The following is a 17938-nucleotide window of genomic DNA, read 5'->3' on the forward strand; positions in this document are numbered from 1 at the left end:
GGGTTGCGCTCTTTTCATGTTGCAAACTGGCCTCCGGAACGGATCCCGTTCACAACCAGAGGTATCACTGTACAGTGGTACCTTGGGTTACATACGCTTCAGGTTACATACGCTTCAGGTTACAGACTCCGCTAACCCAGAAATAGTACCTTGGGTTAAGAACTTTGCTTCAGGATGAGAACAGAAATTGTGCGGCGGCAGCGGGAGGCCCCATTAGCTAAAGTGGTGCTTCAGGTTAAGAACAGTTTCAGGTTAAGAATGGACCTCCGGAACAAATAAAGTACTTAACCCGAGGTACCACTGTATGCCTAAATTTCATTAGAGAATAAAATGGCAGATTTGTCCATCCTTACGTCCAGGTAAGTGGGATTAGGACTACAAGCAGTGCTGTTTTTCTGGGAGTACTAAAGGGTATGCAGTCCCAGCTTCCCCCTCCCCCCCATTAAAAGTGTGGCACTTGAACACAGAGTTTGAAGTGTGAGCCATGTCTGGAAAATGCAGAGGAAGGTAAGTGCAGATAATCTTTAATCACTGTACTGTGTTCAGTTCTCTGCGCAGATATTTAAGAACACAGAGGAGCTAGAATGTGTCCACAGGAGGGTGACAAACATGATGAAGAGCCTGGACACTATGCCCTATTAGGAAAGGTCGAAGTCACAGGTTATGGTCAACCTGGATAAAAGATGTCTTAATTGGTGATAGGATAGCCATCTTCAAATATTTAAAGTGCTGTGACATGGTAGATGGAGCAAAGTTGATTGCTGTTGCTCCAAAGGTCAGGATTTGAACAAAGGTCAGGGTTTTTAAAATAAACATTCCAAATAACTTCTTGACGGTACAAGCTGTGTGGGACAGTTTGCCTTGGGAGGTGGTTTACTCCTCTTCAGCAGAGGTTTCCAATAAAAGCCTGCATGGTCACCTATCAGGGATGCTGCAGCTGTGGATCTTCTGCATCAACAGGGGGTTGTACCAGAGACCTTTAGGTCATCCTCTGACCCTCCACCTAAAAATCTAGATGTCAGGGGGGAACAGATCTAAACAGAGCCTTCATTCTGACATGTTGTTTTCTATGTGCAGCAATTATCACTTGTAGTTTGGAAGTGATGCAAAGCAATCAAATCAAGAAAAGGGGCTTTGTTGTTTAAATTAGCTAACAAATACATAACTGAAAAGGTGGCTTTTGATGTTTTTGTAGTAAAGCATGACAGATTGTTTTAATGATCAACGGTGGCTGGGTAGCAAACTTGACATTTTGCATCCAGAATAGGAGATTATGTTTTTAGAAATTATTCATGGCTTGAAGTCCAAACAAATACCTTTGATCTAATCTTATACAGAGGCTTTGCAAAACAAAGTTTTATTGCACCTGTTAAAAAATCATTCAGGTGGACTCTCTTGAAGGTTCATGGCTCTCACTCGAACTCTCCATGAGCTCACTTTGGATTTGAGGGATCGTGGTCACAATTGCTTCATGGATGCTCCGTGCAACATAATCCAGGTTCTTTGAATTAATGCTGCAGATGTTGATCTGCTTGTTTGCGAGGAGGTAGATATGTTTGTGCTGCGCCAGGAAATCCACTTGGGAAGCTGGCAGGAAATAAGTAACAGTATTGGCCTGGGCATAAAACCAGCTACGATCAAAAGGCTCATCAATGCAAACAACCTCAAAAGAATTACGAAACACACAGGGTGCAAATGAAGCATGCATACAAATAATGCTCACGTTTACTTAGCTTGAATGGCTGACGTAATACAGATCTGCAGCTTCGAGAATTTCCCATCCCCAGTGTAATGGATGATGATGATGATTACAAAGTTATATCTCACCCTTCCTCCCAAAGGATTCCAGGCAGCAGACACAGAAACAATAAAACCATTAATGCAACTTATTTTATTTTTTAAAATGGTCCTGCCATTCTCCTGATTCTGCCTGTTCATTCAGATCATCTCTGAACTGGAGAACTTGCTTCATTTCCATGCCCAGTTTGAATGAAGTGGACGTTTCAATTTCTTATTTAACTCTAATACAGCTAGCTAATTGGGAAATTTAATTAGTGCGGAATCCAAAGCTTTTGTAATCATTCATGAATCGTGACTTTGTGAAGCCACATTTTGTTTAGAATGGAAACATTTCGAAGCATGACTAGCATATTAAAAGCATCCACCTCAATCCAACAAAGATTTGGGGATCTGTACACCTCAATACGGGACGCGGGTGGCGCTGTGGGTAAAACCTCAGCGCCTAGGACTTGCCAATCGTATGGTCGGCGGTTCAAATCCCCGCAGCGGGGTGAGCTCCCGTCTTTCGGTCCCAGCTCCTGCCCACCTAGCAGTTCGAAAGCACCCCTAAGTGCAAGTAGATAAATAGGTACTGCTTTATAGCGGGAAGGTAAACGGCGTTTCCGTGTGCTGCGCTGGTGCTGGCTCGCCAGAGCAGCTTCGTCACGCTGGCCACGTGACCCGGAAGTGTCTGCGGACAGCGCTGGCTCCCGGCCTCTTAAGTGAGATGAGCGCACAACCCTAGAGTCGGACACGACTGGCCCGTACAGGCAGGGGTACCTTTACCTTTACCTTTACACCTCAATACATGTTTTCGGGGTGAAATCTGCAGGTCTGGGGGATGATTCCCCCCCCCCAAAAAATTACTTGTAACCTCTGATTCCATCCCTTGAACATAAACAAAAATTAGAGATGGAAGTGAGATCATGGGCCCCCATCCCAAGATCTCTTATAGGCAGGTGTGGAGTCTTCACCTCCACCTTCTGGTGGCTCTGCCCTGTGAGTGGTATGTGAGCCAGGAAGTCACATGTGTATAGACTCTCAATCTCAGTAGGAATCTGGTGCACTCAGGGTTCCCACTGACATGCACAATCACCTTAACTGATGTTCTGCTAGGGATGGGGACCAAATTTGTTTTGGTTTGCAGACTGGCATCTGAGCAGCTGAACAGAAAGGGGAGTGACCAAGAGAGTAGGAGGAATAGGGAATGATCTGGGAGACAGGTGGGGCAGTGGATGGGAATAGAGTAGCCGGGGGGACTGGGAAACAGCTTAATGAGTGTGCTCAGTGGCTACAGAATTATGACTCACTGCTGGGGAACAAAACAGAAAACCACGGGAAGGGGAACAAATAGGAGAGACTGGAACCCTGAACAAAAGCACTTCATGCTGCAATGGTTTGTTGCACCTCCAACTTCCACCTTTTAAAAAGCATATAGAAAACAGTGCAGAGGCTGTGATTTCCACTCTGCAACATTGAGTTCTATCTCTTAAGGGCAGTTTAGAGATGTGAGATGGAAGTTACTTCCAGGTGAACAGACCACGCCGAAAACACAGTGAAGCAGTCCTGTGGTTCCTCTACCATGCATCCAGATCAATGGCAACTCACCATGGCGAAGCAGGGAGCAAAGAGAGATACCCGTACATACGCCTGGTAAGGTTTGAGCCTAGTGTTTAGGAAGGGCACAGTCCAAATGCAGACCTGTCTTGGGCTCAGCAACAGACAATGGTGGCTGGTGCCCTTTGGGACTTGTAGGGAGGAAGGCAGGGAGGTGAACAGTAGGCAGAGCAAAAGTCAATGACAGGCAGAGCCAACTAATTCTAGATTTGTCCATACAAATCCTCCTCTCTGCTGAGTTCTACAAGGCCAACACTGAGTCAGAGGAGGAGGAAGCAGATAGCTGCTCCTTCCAGCCTCTGGACTGGTTTTAAGTAAGAAGGCAGTCAGGTGGGGGCTGACTTAAGGCAGACCAAAGTGATGGATCAGTGCCCCATTTGCCCTAATGGACCAGCTTCCACTGGCAAGAGAATAGGCTTATTGGATACATACGGAGGAGCCCGACAAAGCTATTGACTCCTGATTGGGCTGTGATATGTTCCCAGGAACCCGGTGTCCCCAGGATACGCAGCTTTTCCTTCAGTTTTTCTCTAATCAGCATAATTCTCTTTACTAGTTTCAACAGACTCTGTTTCCTGAGGACAGGGATAGAAAAGATATGGCATGAGATCCCCTCCCCCCCCCCCGCTCTCTCCTCAAAACGGCTTCGAAGTCTGGTTCAGACATAATGATTACAGCCCAACGAACTAAAGTTTGTTGAACTAGGAATGAGTCATGTGTTCACATACTCCCACATTATTTCTTTCCTCCCTTCGCTTTCATGCTTTAATTCAATGTTCAGTTAAACCACAGTTTCGTTTTGATATCCATACCACAGTTTCTTGGTACCACAGTTTCTTGGTATGGATATCAAAACGAAACTGTGGTTTGAGCAATCCATACAAATTATGATATCAAACCAGAATCAAACCAATCCCTGGGTCTAGACATCTATAGATTTTAAGAATGAGGCATTTCTCCTTTCACAGTAGTACCTGCTGTGACATGTCCACGAATCCTCTAAAAAAGAAAGAAGCTTTTTTGCTTTAGCAGCAGGTCTTATATATAGGCATCTATGCAGATTTAAAGAGAGGATGAATGAACCAGTCAACCACCCATAAATTAATCATTCCTGATTTCTTTTGACAAGTGGACAACCCTAATTTTTGATACTAATGATATAATCTGTATATGAGATCTCTGAGTGCTTTTAAATGTTCCTGATCATCCCTTCATCCTTAAGGGCACCAGGGCAGAATATTACAGGCATGACTGAACCAACCATACCAAGACAAAATACAATAATGCAACAAGAACAAAACAATCAATGAAACAGTTCATGAAACAGTTAACACAACAGAGCAAACCAACAGCATAGCCAACATTTTAAATGTCCAGGCAAATAAACAGGGTGATAAAAGTTGGCACCACTTGCAGCCACACTAGCTGGGACTGGTGGGAAATGGAGTCCAGAGGGCTGCAGGTTCCTCACTCCTGCATCGAATGCTATTATAGCACTGGTGCCTGCAGAATACCGTATTTTCTATTCTATAAGACTCACTGTTTCCCTCCTAAAAAGTAAGGGGAAATGTGTGTGCATCTTATGGAGTGAATGCAGGCTGCACAGCTATCCCAGAAGCCAGAACAGCAAGAGGGATTGCTGCTTTCACTGCGCAGCGATCCCTCTTGCTGTTCTGGTTTCTGAGATTCAGAATATTTTTTTTCTTGTTTTCCTCCTCCAAAAACTAGGTGCGTCTTGTGGTCTGGTGCATCTTATAGAGTGAAAAATACTGTATTTATTCAACCCTTGCCTCGGTTGCTGATCTCCCTCTTTCCTGTTGCCTTTTCCCACTCACAGCAATTGTGCAAAAATATTTTGGGAAATACCTTCATTACAGGGGCATCAAAATATTCACAAAACAGCAGCAGACAATTTTTTTTTTGTCCAATACAAGCCCCGACCGCGGAGTTACCTGCCTTCCTTCTTACCACTCGTACAGCAGTGCAGGGCTGGTCAGCACCATTGCAATGACCCTTGCCCCCAAGCTGGTGGGGCTAAACCACGTCATGCATATTTGCTTGGACAGCTGGGATTGGATTCTGATCAGTGTCTGGTTGTTTTTCGTCACCACAATGAGATTTCCAACTCGCTCCTCTGCATGAAATAGCAAAAGGGAACAGGACATGTTGAAGATGGCGTTGCCAAATCAATTGTATACGAATCAATTACATGCGTACGCAGCCAGCTCTCCCCACATAGAACAGCTTCAGACTACACTTCCTATTCCTCCACCAAATTCAGAAATTGCTGGGGCTGGTGGGAGTTGCAGGGAGTATCCCTGAGGCTGCCAGTCCAGAGGACAACCCACCCAAGCCTTCAAAGGAATATAGGAACATGCCTTACATTGAGTCAGTCCACTCAGGACCATCAGGCATGCGGTCGTCTACACTTTCACCATATGAACCTGCCCAGACCCTGAGATCGTCACCTGAGCCCCTTCTCTGTATGCCACCTCTGAAGTGTTATGTTCTGAAGTTTTCACCCTGGGCCAGCAGGGGGATACTGTAGATAGTTATGCAAATGAAGGATCAAAAGTGACGTTCAGTGATTGGATAGTTTTAGAAAGTTGCTACAGTAACGTTGTATTGGAGCTCTATATAAGCAGGCTGACTGAGCCCTTCAGTTCAGTTCTGTTCTGGTCTCTGAATAAACAAGAGCTGCTGAAGAATCGCTGTGTCGTCTGATATGTTCACCCACAACTTAACATGAAGGACATTCAGAGGGTGGCAATGAGAGAACATACCTTTTCTATAATAGCTCAATATATATGAAAGGCTTTCCCCAGAGAGGTCCACTTATGGCAGGCAGGGTTTTCATTTACTGGGGACTGGGCAGGACCAGTGATTGGAAGTCTGCATTATGATGATTTTTTTTAATATGCTTGTGCATTTTTATCATTGGATTTTTATACTGGTCGTAAAATCACTTTGGGCCTTTTTGTGGTGGGATTTAATAAACCGAAATCTACACTCTCAGTGACTCCCCAGTGCTTCAGGTGGGGGACATTCCTAGCCCAAATTGGGAATGCTGGGGATTGAACCTGGAACCTTCTGCATGCAAAGCAAATGCCCTCCCACTGAGCTACGGCTCTTCTCCTATGTGATTAGTTCCTGAAGAGCATCAGTCAGTTTTTACCCCTGCCATTCAATCCAATTTTGGAAGCGCTTTTGGATGGCACACAATAGGAGTGGATTTTTAAACCACTCCATAAAGTCATCACAAGCATAAATGTGATATAAACTGGGCACTGATGTAGCAAGCTAAAGAGAATAACTCAGAGTGAGTGCACTCATGTTATTCACTAATTTCTGAACTCCTTTTTCTTGTCTTTGAGGACCTCTAGTGTTTAAATATAGGTATGATATCTTTTCAGAGCAGTCATGGACTTCCAGGCAGCCTTCCCAACTACAATGGTACCTCGGGTTGCATACGCTTCAGGTTACATACACTTCAGGTTACAGACTCCGCTAACCCAGAAATATTACCTCGGGTTAAGAACTTTGCTTCAGGATGAAAACAGAAATCGTGCTCTGGTGGTGCGGCAGCAGCAGGAGGCCCCATTAGCTAAAGTGGTGCTTCAGGTTAAGCACAGTTTCAGGTTAAGAATAGACCTCCAGAACTAATTAAGCTCTTAACCCGAGGTACCACTGTATGTGACACCTGCTTTTTCTTACAACTCCTGGGTCCCCATGATGACGGGTAGGTTTTAAATGCAAGTGACAAAAAAACCAAAAACCAGACTTACGCACCGAGAGCATATGCGAGGGGGCTGCAGAGCTGTGCTGCCTAGGCCTGCATCATGCCATCAATGGAAGGGAAAGGTCCAGTATATCTGAAGGAGCATCTCAACCGCCATCGTTCTGCCCGGACACTGAGGTCCATTGCTGAGGGCCTTCTGGCGGTTTCCTCACTGCGAGAAGCGAAGATACAGGGAACCAGGCAGAGGGCCTTCTCAGTAGTGGCACCTGCCCTGTGGAATGCCCTCCCACCAGATGTCAAAGAGAGCAACAACTACCAGACTTTTAGAAGACATCTGAAGGCAGCCCTGTTTAGGGAAGCTTTTAATGTTTGATGCATAACTGTATTTTAATATTTTGTTGGAAGCCGCCCAGAGTGGCTGGGGAGGCCCGGCCAGATGGGTGGGGTATAAATAATAAATTATCATTATCATCATCATCATCATCAAAGCACACAGCAGAAATGGATTTGGCAGCAATGTAACACAGGTTCCTGATACGGTGATAGGGGACGACGTTACCTGGGATGATCCCACAATCCTCTTATGCATGCTTTTGCTCTTCAACGTGAAAGGGGTTTCTTGTGATTCTACTGCCCTCCCCCAAGATGCTTAGTCTGCCTAGGACCCACTTAGTGTGACCATTAGAGTCCTACCGTATAGGCCAAACATTTTGGAAAAAGACTGGGCACACAGAAGCTCAAATCCCTTTGCTACAAAATGCCGCACTGCCCAGGCATCCTTGTCCAAGTTTCCTGAGGCCAGTCCTTGAGCTGCGATGTCGAAAAAGGGGAAGAGGTGCTTTTTCTAAGGACCCAAAAGAGGTGGGAAGAGAGAAGAAACAGATGCATTGTGAATTTGGCTGACATTATTGTGAACGATAGCCATGGGTTTACCTAAAAACAGCTTTGCATTGAAACACTAGCCTGGCAATCGTGACAAGGAATTGCTGTTGGGTGAGTAAACGGAATTCCATAGAAGTGAGTGAGCGAGCTAAAGGAGGATGGATGGAGCACTCTGTTCCTTCTCTGTAGCCCAGCATACAAAGCAAATTTGCTATCATAGCAGGGAAGCCCCATTCTCCATGTCTAGCACAAAAATATAGCCGGCTGCTGTAAGAGGACTGGAGCTCCAGCAGAATAGAGGTTTGGTTTTGTTCTTTTGGACAGGCTATTGACTTTTATGGTCTGATTTACAAGGCTGCTTAAAAGTGCCTTCTGATGAGTGTCTAGGACTTGACTAAGGAAGCTTAATGTTCTCCCTAATGACCTGATGTTATTTCCCAAATGCACAATTCACCTGCAAGGTGGGATCTCAGAAAACAGGCAGGCAGCAGAGGTTTTTTTAATGGAAGGGAAAGGGAAAGATTTTGGGATGTAGTCTCTGGTGAATGTGCAGCCTGCTGGAGGAGGGCCTGTTTTGCCTTCGCTGTGATTTGCTTGTAAATTTGTAAATCAAGCCAGTGTTACAAACAGAGCTGAAGTCTCTTAAGTGTCCACTCATCAAAAGAAAAAGAAAAACCCTAAAGTTCTGCCCTAAAACATCTCACTTCTTGGAAGTGGGGATGGCATAATTATTTGCAGTGAAGCATGGGATATACTTGCACATTATCTTTTTGCTCTGAGCCTGGCTTTGGCTGGGGAGGGCGGGATATAAATAAAACATCATCATCATCATCATCATCATCATCATCATCATCATTATTATTTCACAAGTGGGACCTGAAGCAAACTGGGTATCAAGTGCTTCTCCTCAGGATTCTAACCACTCCACTTCATACCATGCCCCTTTTCCCAACAAATTTCCATTTTCCCACTATCAGACGGGCCCCATATGTCCTATGCTTTTAAAGCAGCATCATACTCAGGCATAGGCAAACTCCAGCCCTCCAGATGTTTTGGGACTACAACTCCCATCATCCCTAGCTAACAGGACCAGTGGTCAGGGATGGTGGAAGTTGTAGTCCCAAAACATCTGGAGGGCCGAGTTTGCTTGTGCCTGATCATACCACTTTGAACAGTCACAGCACCCTCTCCACCACCAAATAATTCTGCCAACTTTACTTTGTTAAGCTGCTGAGAGTCGTTAGGAGACCTCTATTCCATTAATGGATCTACTGTTCCCAGAGTGGTTTAACAATCGATCCCTCTTCCCAGAGAATTGTGAGAATGGTAGCTCTTTGAGAAGAACAGCGGTCTCTTAACAGCTCTCAGCACTCTTAACAAGCTACATTTCCCAGGATTCTCTGGGGGAAGCCATGCCTGTTTAAAGTGGTTTGACTCCAAGAACATTAGGAGTTAGGAACATGCAGGTTCCATATTCCTGGTCTGTCCAGTCATTGGCCTCTCTAGTAGATTCCTATATTTACCTCCATCACTGCTGCAACTTCTTCCCACTGCTTGGGTGTCAGGCCAGTTTCCTCAGGAGCATGCAGGAACACGATGGAGCCTTCTGGTGCGTCCTGAAAGCAAACCAATCCTTCAGTCAACACCTTATGTTGATTGGAAACACTGGGGGTCATAGACGTTGGGTGGGGGAGAAGTCTGGGAAGAAAATTGGGATTGCCTGAAGCAAATGTTATGGTTTATCAATGGCTGTTGCTATCATTCCTAAGTATAAAACTTTCACATTCAGAAGCAGTGCACTTCTGATTACAAAATGCTAGGGACGCAGAACAGGAGTGATGGTTTGTATCGAGCACATGAGTGTGAGGGGCACGACACTATAGCTCAGTGTCAGAATACATGTGTTGCTTACAAGAGGTCCCGTGTTGCAAAGGAACAAAGGAGGCTGCTTTATACTCATCTTGGGGCTCATCTAGACTTGCATTTGCCCTGAGGTTAGAAAGTGTGGGTCTGAGAGGTTTTCCTCCTGCCCCATCGTTTCCTCCCAGGAAAAAAAAACACTTTTTGGCACAAGGTCAGAGCAAACCTCCATCTGGGAACAATGATGTTTGCTGTGATTCAGTGATAACAACTGGGTCTTCCCAGGGGAATAGGGCATGTGGATATGGTCTATGGATGTGGATATGGTCTATGGATGTGGATGTGGATATGGTCATAACTGGTATGGTCTATGCTTACTTTGAAACCGATTTCCATGATTTCAGCCAAGGGTCTTTTCCAGCCTTACCTGGAGATGTTGGGGATTGAACTTGGGACCTTCTGTGTGTAAGGCAGCTGCCTCCTTCACTGAGCTGTAGGCCTTTTTCAAGGCCGAGCATCTCTTAGCAGCATCAGGAGGCAGACAATGAGGAAGACTTCAGACTGAGGCTCAGCCAAGGTAGATAATACTAGGCTAGATGACACAGCTTCCTGTGTTCTGTTGACAACTGGGTGGGCACTGCTGCAGGAAGGAGGTTGTATTTATTTAATCAATTACATTCGCATCCTGCCCTTCCTCTGCAGGGGTCAGAGTGTACACAGCATCCCTGTGAAGTAGGCCAGGCTAGGACACAGTTACTTGTCAGTGGGTACCCAGTCAAGCTTCATAAATGAGCAGAGAATTCTACCTAAGTTTCCCACATTCCCTTCCAACCCAACATTCTAGCTCAAGGCTTGCTAAACTTTTCCGGGTTGAGGGCCACTTTCACCTTTGACCCATCCTCCGGGGGCTGCATACCAACAGTTCCTATCCACACCTGTGCTAATTAAATGGCCAATATAAGGAGAGGAAGGGGTGATTTGGATCCCATCAGGCCTCTCTGAGCTCTGACCATGACAGTGTTGTGCCTACTTTTTTTGCCAGTGCTGGGCCCCAGAAAAAATTGTTTGGGTGAGGGGGTGAAACAGACCCTTGAACTGGGAGTTAGCCACCACTGCTCTTGCTACCGCACCTGTGATCTTAGCTGCTTGAATACTAGGACTAGTAGGTAGTGCTGTGCAAGGAATTAGAGGCTGCAAGAAGGAAGATAAAGTCAGTAATATGTTACCTTTTCCAGCCTGGTGCTCTGGTTCTCTGTTTTGTTTTGTTTTGTTTTGTTTTGTTTTGTTTTGTTTTGTTTTGTTTTGTTTTGTTTTGTTTTGTTTTGTTTTGTTTAACGTGTTTTTTATTAAAGATTTATTGGTTTATAAAAGTATGTGCAATGTCTCTTTTTTCAAGTTACATTTTCTACCAATCAGTTTCATTTGTTGAGACATTAGTTTTACATTAGGAAGAAAAGGGTGGAAGAGGTGGAAGGGGCCATGGTGGGTGGGGGTGGAGTCGGGTGGCGATGTTTCTATTTTACTTAATGTATGTGTGGGGTTTTGTGTCAGCATCACTTGTGCAGGTTCTCTTTACTTTACTACTGTCATACCTCGGGTTACAGATGCTTCAGGTTGCATTTTTTTCGGGTTACAGACGCGCCGAAACACAGAAGTACTGGAACGGGTTACTTCTGGGTTTTGGCAGTCGTGCATGCACAGAAGCATTAAATCACGCTTTGCGCATGTGCAGAAGTGCTGAATCGCAACCCATACGTGCGCAGACGTGGCAGTGTGGGTTGCAAACGTGCCTCCCACACAGATCAAGTTCACAACCCGAGCGTCCACTGTATTCGCTTGTGTTCCTTTGGTGGTGAGAGAGGTTGGGGTTGGCCTAGGGTGTGGTTTTTTGTTTGTGATTGGCTGTGGTGAACTTTGTTTTCATGTGTGAGTGGGGTGGGTGGGTGTTTTTGAATCAGGTTAGCTATATTGATTTGTATGCTGTTGGTGGATTCTTGTCGTTGTCTTGTTGGGCTGTGTAGGTGATAAAAGGGAACCATATTGGGGTGAAGGTGTCTTCTTCCATTTGTCCCCGTGTCAGTTTCAGTTTATTGGTTAATTTTTCTAATAAGGCTGTTTCCCATACTATTTGGTACTATTGGTGCCCTGGTTCTCTGTTAACCGTACATGGTGCCATCTCTAGCTCTGGCTGATCAAGTACAGTAGTCCTTTATTCTCAGGACATTACCTGCAGCTCCTCCAGGAACCCTTCTGTGTCGACAGTCAATTTGATGGGATCCCAGTAGTGGTAAGAACGGATGTCTGAAAAGCCAGCAACTTGGAATATGCAACCAAGATTGTCTGAAAAGATAGGGGGGAAGCTTGTGGGAGCTTTGTTTTGTGCCAGCTTTGTTTTTTGGTTGAAAATGAGGGATGCACTCACATGAGGAATGGGGCAGAGTTCAGTGGTAGAGCACATGCTTGAATGCAGATGGCCCAAGATTCATTCTCTAATTAAATGATGTCAGGGAGAAGGGCTGGGAAAGACCTCTGCCTGAGTCCATTTAGATATACTCAGTGTCAGGGACGGCTCCATCATTAGGCAGAATTGGCAGCATACTGCCCTCAGATGTGAAGCCAGGCAGTGTTGAAGTAGGATCCAGGTGCCAGTCTGGTTAGCTTCTGCATGTGAAATTATATTGGGAGGGTCAACTTGTCATTCATCTCAGGCATTCAAAGGTCTTGGCCAATACTTTGCAATATTGTGAGAGTAGGTAATACCAGGACAGATGGATTAACAGTCTAAAGCAGCTTCATATGTACATGAGATACATTGGCTTGGAGCTTCCTAGGGCAACTGCCAGGGGCCCAGTGCTTACCAACATTGACATCTGCCCAGGGGCCCTCATGTCAAGGGCAGCTGGGCTGCAATTCTCTGTATTCATTTCCTGCACTGCCCTGTAATGATATGGTTTTGGGTGTCCCGGGGCATTGTGGGAAATTAAAATGGCAACTTCTTGGAGTGTTCCTGCTGCCACTGTCAAGTGAGTTTGGTGGGGTCCAGCAGCCTAAGCAAGGCCCACATGATATCCAGTATCATCTCAAATTTGGAGGCAGCTGTAATGGCCTGACTTAGGAGCTAAATCTCCCTTAACTGAATTGCAGTGGGTGCTTGGATGTGATGACAGTGCGGCTCCTTCCTCATCTCGCAAAGCTGTAAGACTCTGGCCATATGCACAGCATGCATTCAAAGCATTATAATACCACTTTAAACAGTCATGGCTTCCCCCAAAGAATTCTGGGAGCTGCCATTCATTAAGGGTGCTGAGAGTTGTTAGGAGTCTCCTATTCCTCTTTGAGAGTTACAATTTCCTGAGTTTCCTGAGAAGAGAGATTGACTATCACAATACAGTCCAAAACTCTGAAGCTCTGAACAGGGGTCTCCTACCTGTTCTCAGCACCCTTATTGAACTACATACCATCCAACATTTTGGGGTGGCAAAGCAGAACACCCCTCCCATATCCTCCCTGCCTGATCTCACCACTCTTTTGCCCAGCCCCTGCCCAATCTCCATGCTCTTTCTCACCCCCACCCATCCACCTGATCTTCGCTCCAATTGTTTAGCCTACTTGGCCTCTCCCTGCCCACCGGAATTGATGTGCCCACTTTCAGAAGTGTTCTTCCAGGTGTGCTGTTCCTGCTTCTGGGAGTACAGCAGTGGCAGAGAAGGTTGTGGAAGCTGCCATGGCTGCCACAGAGGACGAGGATGAGGAGGTGAGGAATCCAGGATTTCAAACAGAAGCCGGGGCAGCTACTGTGAATCTGGGATGTCTCGCTCAAAGCAAGATTGTTGGGTAGTATGGAACAGCTCTCAGAATTCTTCGGGGGAAGCAATAAGTTTTAAAAGTGGTATCATAGTACTTTAAACATATGGTGTGTGTGCCCTCTAGATTATGTTTTCTGCACTGCTGGCACTGCTACAGATTGGGATTCTTTTTTAAATCACAGCAACATTTCCCATGGGCTTGCAGCTTCAACTGTAGGGCTAGGCATCAAAGTGGTGCTGGGAAAACAACAACAATTTATATACCTAAGTGGGGTGCGGCGATCAAAACAGTTGCTGGAGCTGGGCAGTAGCTGGGCTTGTACCAATGGTGCAGAAATTCAGCTCCAATCCACAAGGCTCCGGTTCCACCATTTGTCTGAACACCACATGCCTATTTACAAAGGAAAGTTTGGGGTAAGTCAAGACGGGGCAATATTAGGGATTTAAGAAGGCATCTGCTTCCATTCTGCCCTGCATTTGCCGTGTTCAGCTGCAGCTCCTAGTTCTGTTTTTGTCATAATTCTCCAACATCTCTAGACAGGAGGACCACATAAATGAAGCTAAGGTACAGTGATAAGCACAGAGTTAATCTACATACAGAATGGCTTAATTAGCACTGAGCTGACATCTAATTTAGCTGCTATTGCTGATAAAAGCTGTTACCCTGTTGTCTAGGAGAGCGTGGCTGTCCTTGCCGATAGCTAGCTCCATGGCTGCTCGGGTGAATTCCAAAATTCCGAGCTGTGGGAGGTATTCGTGGTTCAGTGTTGGGTCCTCAGGAATTTGAAGCAGGATTCGTTTTACCACTGGTGGGATCCAAACTTCCTCCAGATCTGTCTGGCAGCCTGGGAAGAAGGGCAATGCTGATGTAAGCTGTACCCACCAACATTTCAGAGGCAAAAACAGGAGGGCACACCCATGCGCTTTGGTCATGCTGAGTTTCAGTTCTGCATCCATAAGGGATTTTGGAGGTTCCAAATTATTTGATCTTGTTGACGGTTGAAAAAATATGGCCCTCTCTTTCTCTCTCCTTAATCACCTTGTGTCTTTGCAGCTTGTGTCTGCTGCCAAAGTTATGTGCCTCTCTCATCACTAGGGATGGGGATGACATCTGCTCCAGTTAGCATTTAAAGGGAAACCTATCTAATTCATACTTTCTGAAACGATACAAAAATCTCAGCGTTGTGCGAAAATGTGGAAATCTGAACTTAAGTTCGGGGGAAATGAGAAACTGAGAGGAACTGATATTGATAGATTCACCTCCCCCAACTTGCCCTTCTGATGACATGCATCACTTTTCAGTTCTCTGCCACTGGATTCTGGTTGGCTCCTGAATCTAGCACAAAGCTCCCTGTCATTATCTTCAAATCTCTCCATGAACTCGCACCCTCACTTTCAATCTCACATCCTAATGCATCCCGACCCATGACCCCTCACTTCTCTAGCTCCACCACCCTTATGTTTATTGACTCATTTAGGTCCCACTTCTCCTCCAAGGACCTCAAGATGGCATATACGGTTCTCTCCCCCTCCCCACTTTACCCCACGACAACCCTGCAAAGTAGGTTAGGCTGAGAGGCAGGGACTGGCCCAAGGGCACCTGGTGAACTTCATGGCTGAGTAGGGATTTGAACCCAGATCCAGAGTTCTTTAGCTGTTACTATGTGGAGTTAGTCTGCCTGCTGGTTGGCTGCACTCAGAGAATTGGTTTCTGCCTTAGGGTGAGAATCTGTTGGTGAAACCTGCCCCCCCAGGTGAGAGGTGGGAGATGTGTGTATTCCCGCTGGGTGAGACATGGCAATGGCCTGCTTAGTGGAGTTTCTTTGTTTTGTTTTATGCTGCAGGCTGATTGATGTTCCTGGCATATATGATTTATTTTTTATGTAACTGATATTGTTTTGATTTGTTTAGCATATGAATTATACTTCTGGTTCATTCATTGTACTTATTGCATCTTTGGTGTGTGTGTGCGTGTATTCTGAATTAGGAGGTGTTCTTTATATTGGTTAATCCTTCGTTAACTTATATGCAGAATTCATCATGTGAAAGGCTGGGCTGAATGAATCCGAAGCCAGAATTAAGATTGCCGGAAGAAATATCAACAACCTCAGATATGCAGATGACACAACCTTGATGGCAGAAAGTGAGGAGGAATTAAAGAACCTTTTATTGAGGGTGAAAGAGGAGAGCACAAAATATGGTCTGAAGCTCAACATCAAAAAAACGAAGATCATGGCCACTGGTCCCATCACCTCCTGGCAAATAGAAGGGGAAGAAATGGAGGCAGTAAGAGATTTTACTTTCTTGGGCTCCATGATCACTGCAGATGGTGACAGCAATCACGAAATTAAAAGACGCCTGCTTCTTGGGAGAAAAGCAATGACAAACCTAGACAGCATCTTAAAAAGTAGAGACATCACCTTGCCAACAAAGGTCCGTATAGTAAAAGCTATGGTTTTCCCAGTATTGATGTATGGAAGTGAGAGCTGGACCATAAAGAAGGCTGATCGCCGAAGAATTGATGCTTTTGAATTATGGTGCTGGAGGAGACTCTTGAGAGTCCCATGGACTGCAAGAAGATCAAACCTATCCATTCTTAAGGAAATCAACCCTGACTGCTCACTGGAAGGACAGATCCTGAAGCTGAGGCTCCAATACTTTGGCCACCTCATGAGAAGAAAAGACTCCCTGGAAAAGACCCTGATGTTGGGAAAGATGGAGGGCACAAGGAGAAGGGGACGACAGAGGATGAGATGGTTGGATGATGTTCTCGAAGCTACCAGCATGAGTTTGATCAAACTGCGGGAGGCAGTGGAAGACAGGAGTGCCTGGCGTGCTCTGGTCACGAAGAGTCGGACACGACTAAACGACTAAACAACAAAATCCTTCGTTAATCACTCAAAGCTGCTTTCAGCTAACTTCCCTGCTGGAAAGGGGGTGTTCAGATATAAAATCAAAATATAGAAAGGCTCTGCACTTTCTGTCTTTATGCTCAGAAGTCCCTCCCAGAACTCCTGTGGGTGCTAGCTTCCCTCAAAGACCTCCTCAGACACCACCTTTTCTGTTGGCTCAACCCTCAACTTCCCATGCAGTACTGGAATGAACTAAACACACATGAAACTTTAACAACCACATATTGCTTCCCTCTGCTCCCCTTCCTTGGTTGCATCTACACTATCCGTCCCATTATAATTTTAGACTGGAAGCCGCTTGGGAGCAAGGGCCTGTCCTCTTGTCCTCTGGAAAGTGCTTAGGGCAATGTCTCTATATGTCTTATGTTTTTGCCTCTCAAAATCACAGTCGTCTGGGTGGCTAAGAAACAGTAAGCCATTAACCTCAGAAGAGCAGCAAAAGGTTGATTCCCTTATGTGCCTCACATCTACAACACCATGGTCACTGAATGTTTCTTCTCACCTGTGACAACATTGGAGTTAAGTTGTGCAACCTTCCCTATTGAAACAGATTATTGTTGGAAGGAGCTAGGCTTGGCTAGGAAATCTACCTGCATGGCCAAGGCACACCTTTTCGGGTGAAGGATCTGCTCTGTACGCATCCAAGGGAACGTCTGCTGCTTTGGCTAATGGAACATCAAGGAAAACCGAAAGAGTCGCCATGGCCCAGCCTGGCTAAGACAAATGAAGCTTTCACTTGCACCTTCTTCTGCTCAAACAGTGGTGCCAAAATACTTGCTTAAAGTCCTCCAGAAGAACCCACATTGACCCTCTGTCTCATGGAACTGTAAGACAATTGTTTCCTGGGGTACCATGTGCATTTGCACTCAAACATTCCAAGGTAAGGATGTGGATAGAAAATTGCCCACTTGGTGAAATCCAACATGCATGATTCTCTGGGAGTGCTCCCTCTCTTCTCCTCTACCAAAGGGGAGAGGGGGAAGAAAAACCCCGTATAAAGTTATTTGTCATTGCGTGAAAGTTAGGGCTGTGCAAGCTGCAGCTTCCCATTCAGATCCAATTGGATGGCCTGGATTTGGGCCTGAACAGACCCAGATCAGACTTTTTGATGCTTAGGGCAGTGGTAAATTCTGAAGTGCAGCAGTTCAGTGTGGTAACTCATGGCGATGCCTCCAAGGTTAGTCCAAAAGCAAACAAACTAAAGAGAAGGTTAACCCTGCCAAATTCCAGACAGGTAGATCCAGGGGCAGGACAGAGATCTTCTAACAACTCTCAGCACCCTTAACTACAATTCCCAGATTTTTGGGGGGAGGAAGTAATGACTGTCTAAAGTGGTATGATGC

General features: G+C 45.6%; 1 protein-coding gene across 2 annotated transcripts; it reads right to left on the reverse strand.

The window, feature by feature from the left end:
* Positions 1-1341: 1341 nt before the first annotated feature.
* Positions 1342-17403, reverse strand: GOT1L1 (glutamic-oxaloacetic transaminase 1 like 1). Of its 2 annotated transcripts, none has more exons than XM_080982518.1 (9): positions 17186-17403; positions 14347-14528; positions 13948-14074; positions 12105-12217; positions 9541-9633; positions 7829-7979; positions 5365-5530; positions 3829-3971; positions 1342-1587 (listed from the first exon to the last, which is right to left on the reverse strand). In XM_080982518.1, exons 1-9 carry the CDS (start codon positions 17295-17297, stop codon positions 1382-1384), a joined length of 1293 nt encoding a protein of 430 aa, XP_080838644.1. In that variant the 5' UTR covers positions 17298-17403; the 3' UTR covers positions 1342-1381. The 2 variants fall into 2 exon arrangements, with proteins under 2 accessions (XP_080838644.1, XP_080838645.1); XM_080982519.1 differs by having other exon boundaries at positions 17098-17234.
* Positions 17404-17938: the final 535 nt, after the last annotated feature.

Source organism: Podarcis pityusensis, assembly GCF_964106645.2.
Source record: "Podarcis pityusensis genome assembly, chromosome: 15".
NCBI classification, from domain to species: Eukaryota; Metazoa; Chordata; class Lepidosauria; order Squamata; family Lacertidae; genus Podarcis; species Podarcis pityusensis.

Excerpts from the sequence above, each read along its gene's own strand:
- GOT1L1 (XM_080982518.1), bottom strand. The coding sequence starts at position 17,297 with ATGGCGACTCTTTCGGTTTTCCTTGATGTTCCATTAGCCAAAGCAGCA. Across the intron at positions 14,529-17,185 it reads GGTGTGCCTTGGCCATGCAG|GCTGCCAGACAGATCTGGAG; the intron begins GTAGATTTCCTA and ends CCTTCTTCCCAG. Across the intron at positions 3,972-5,364 it reads CCTGCACTGCTGTACGAGTG|GAAACAGAGTCTGTTGAAAC; the intron begins GTAAGAAGGAAG and ends CCCTGTCCTCAG.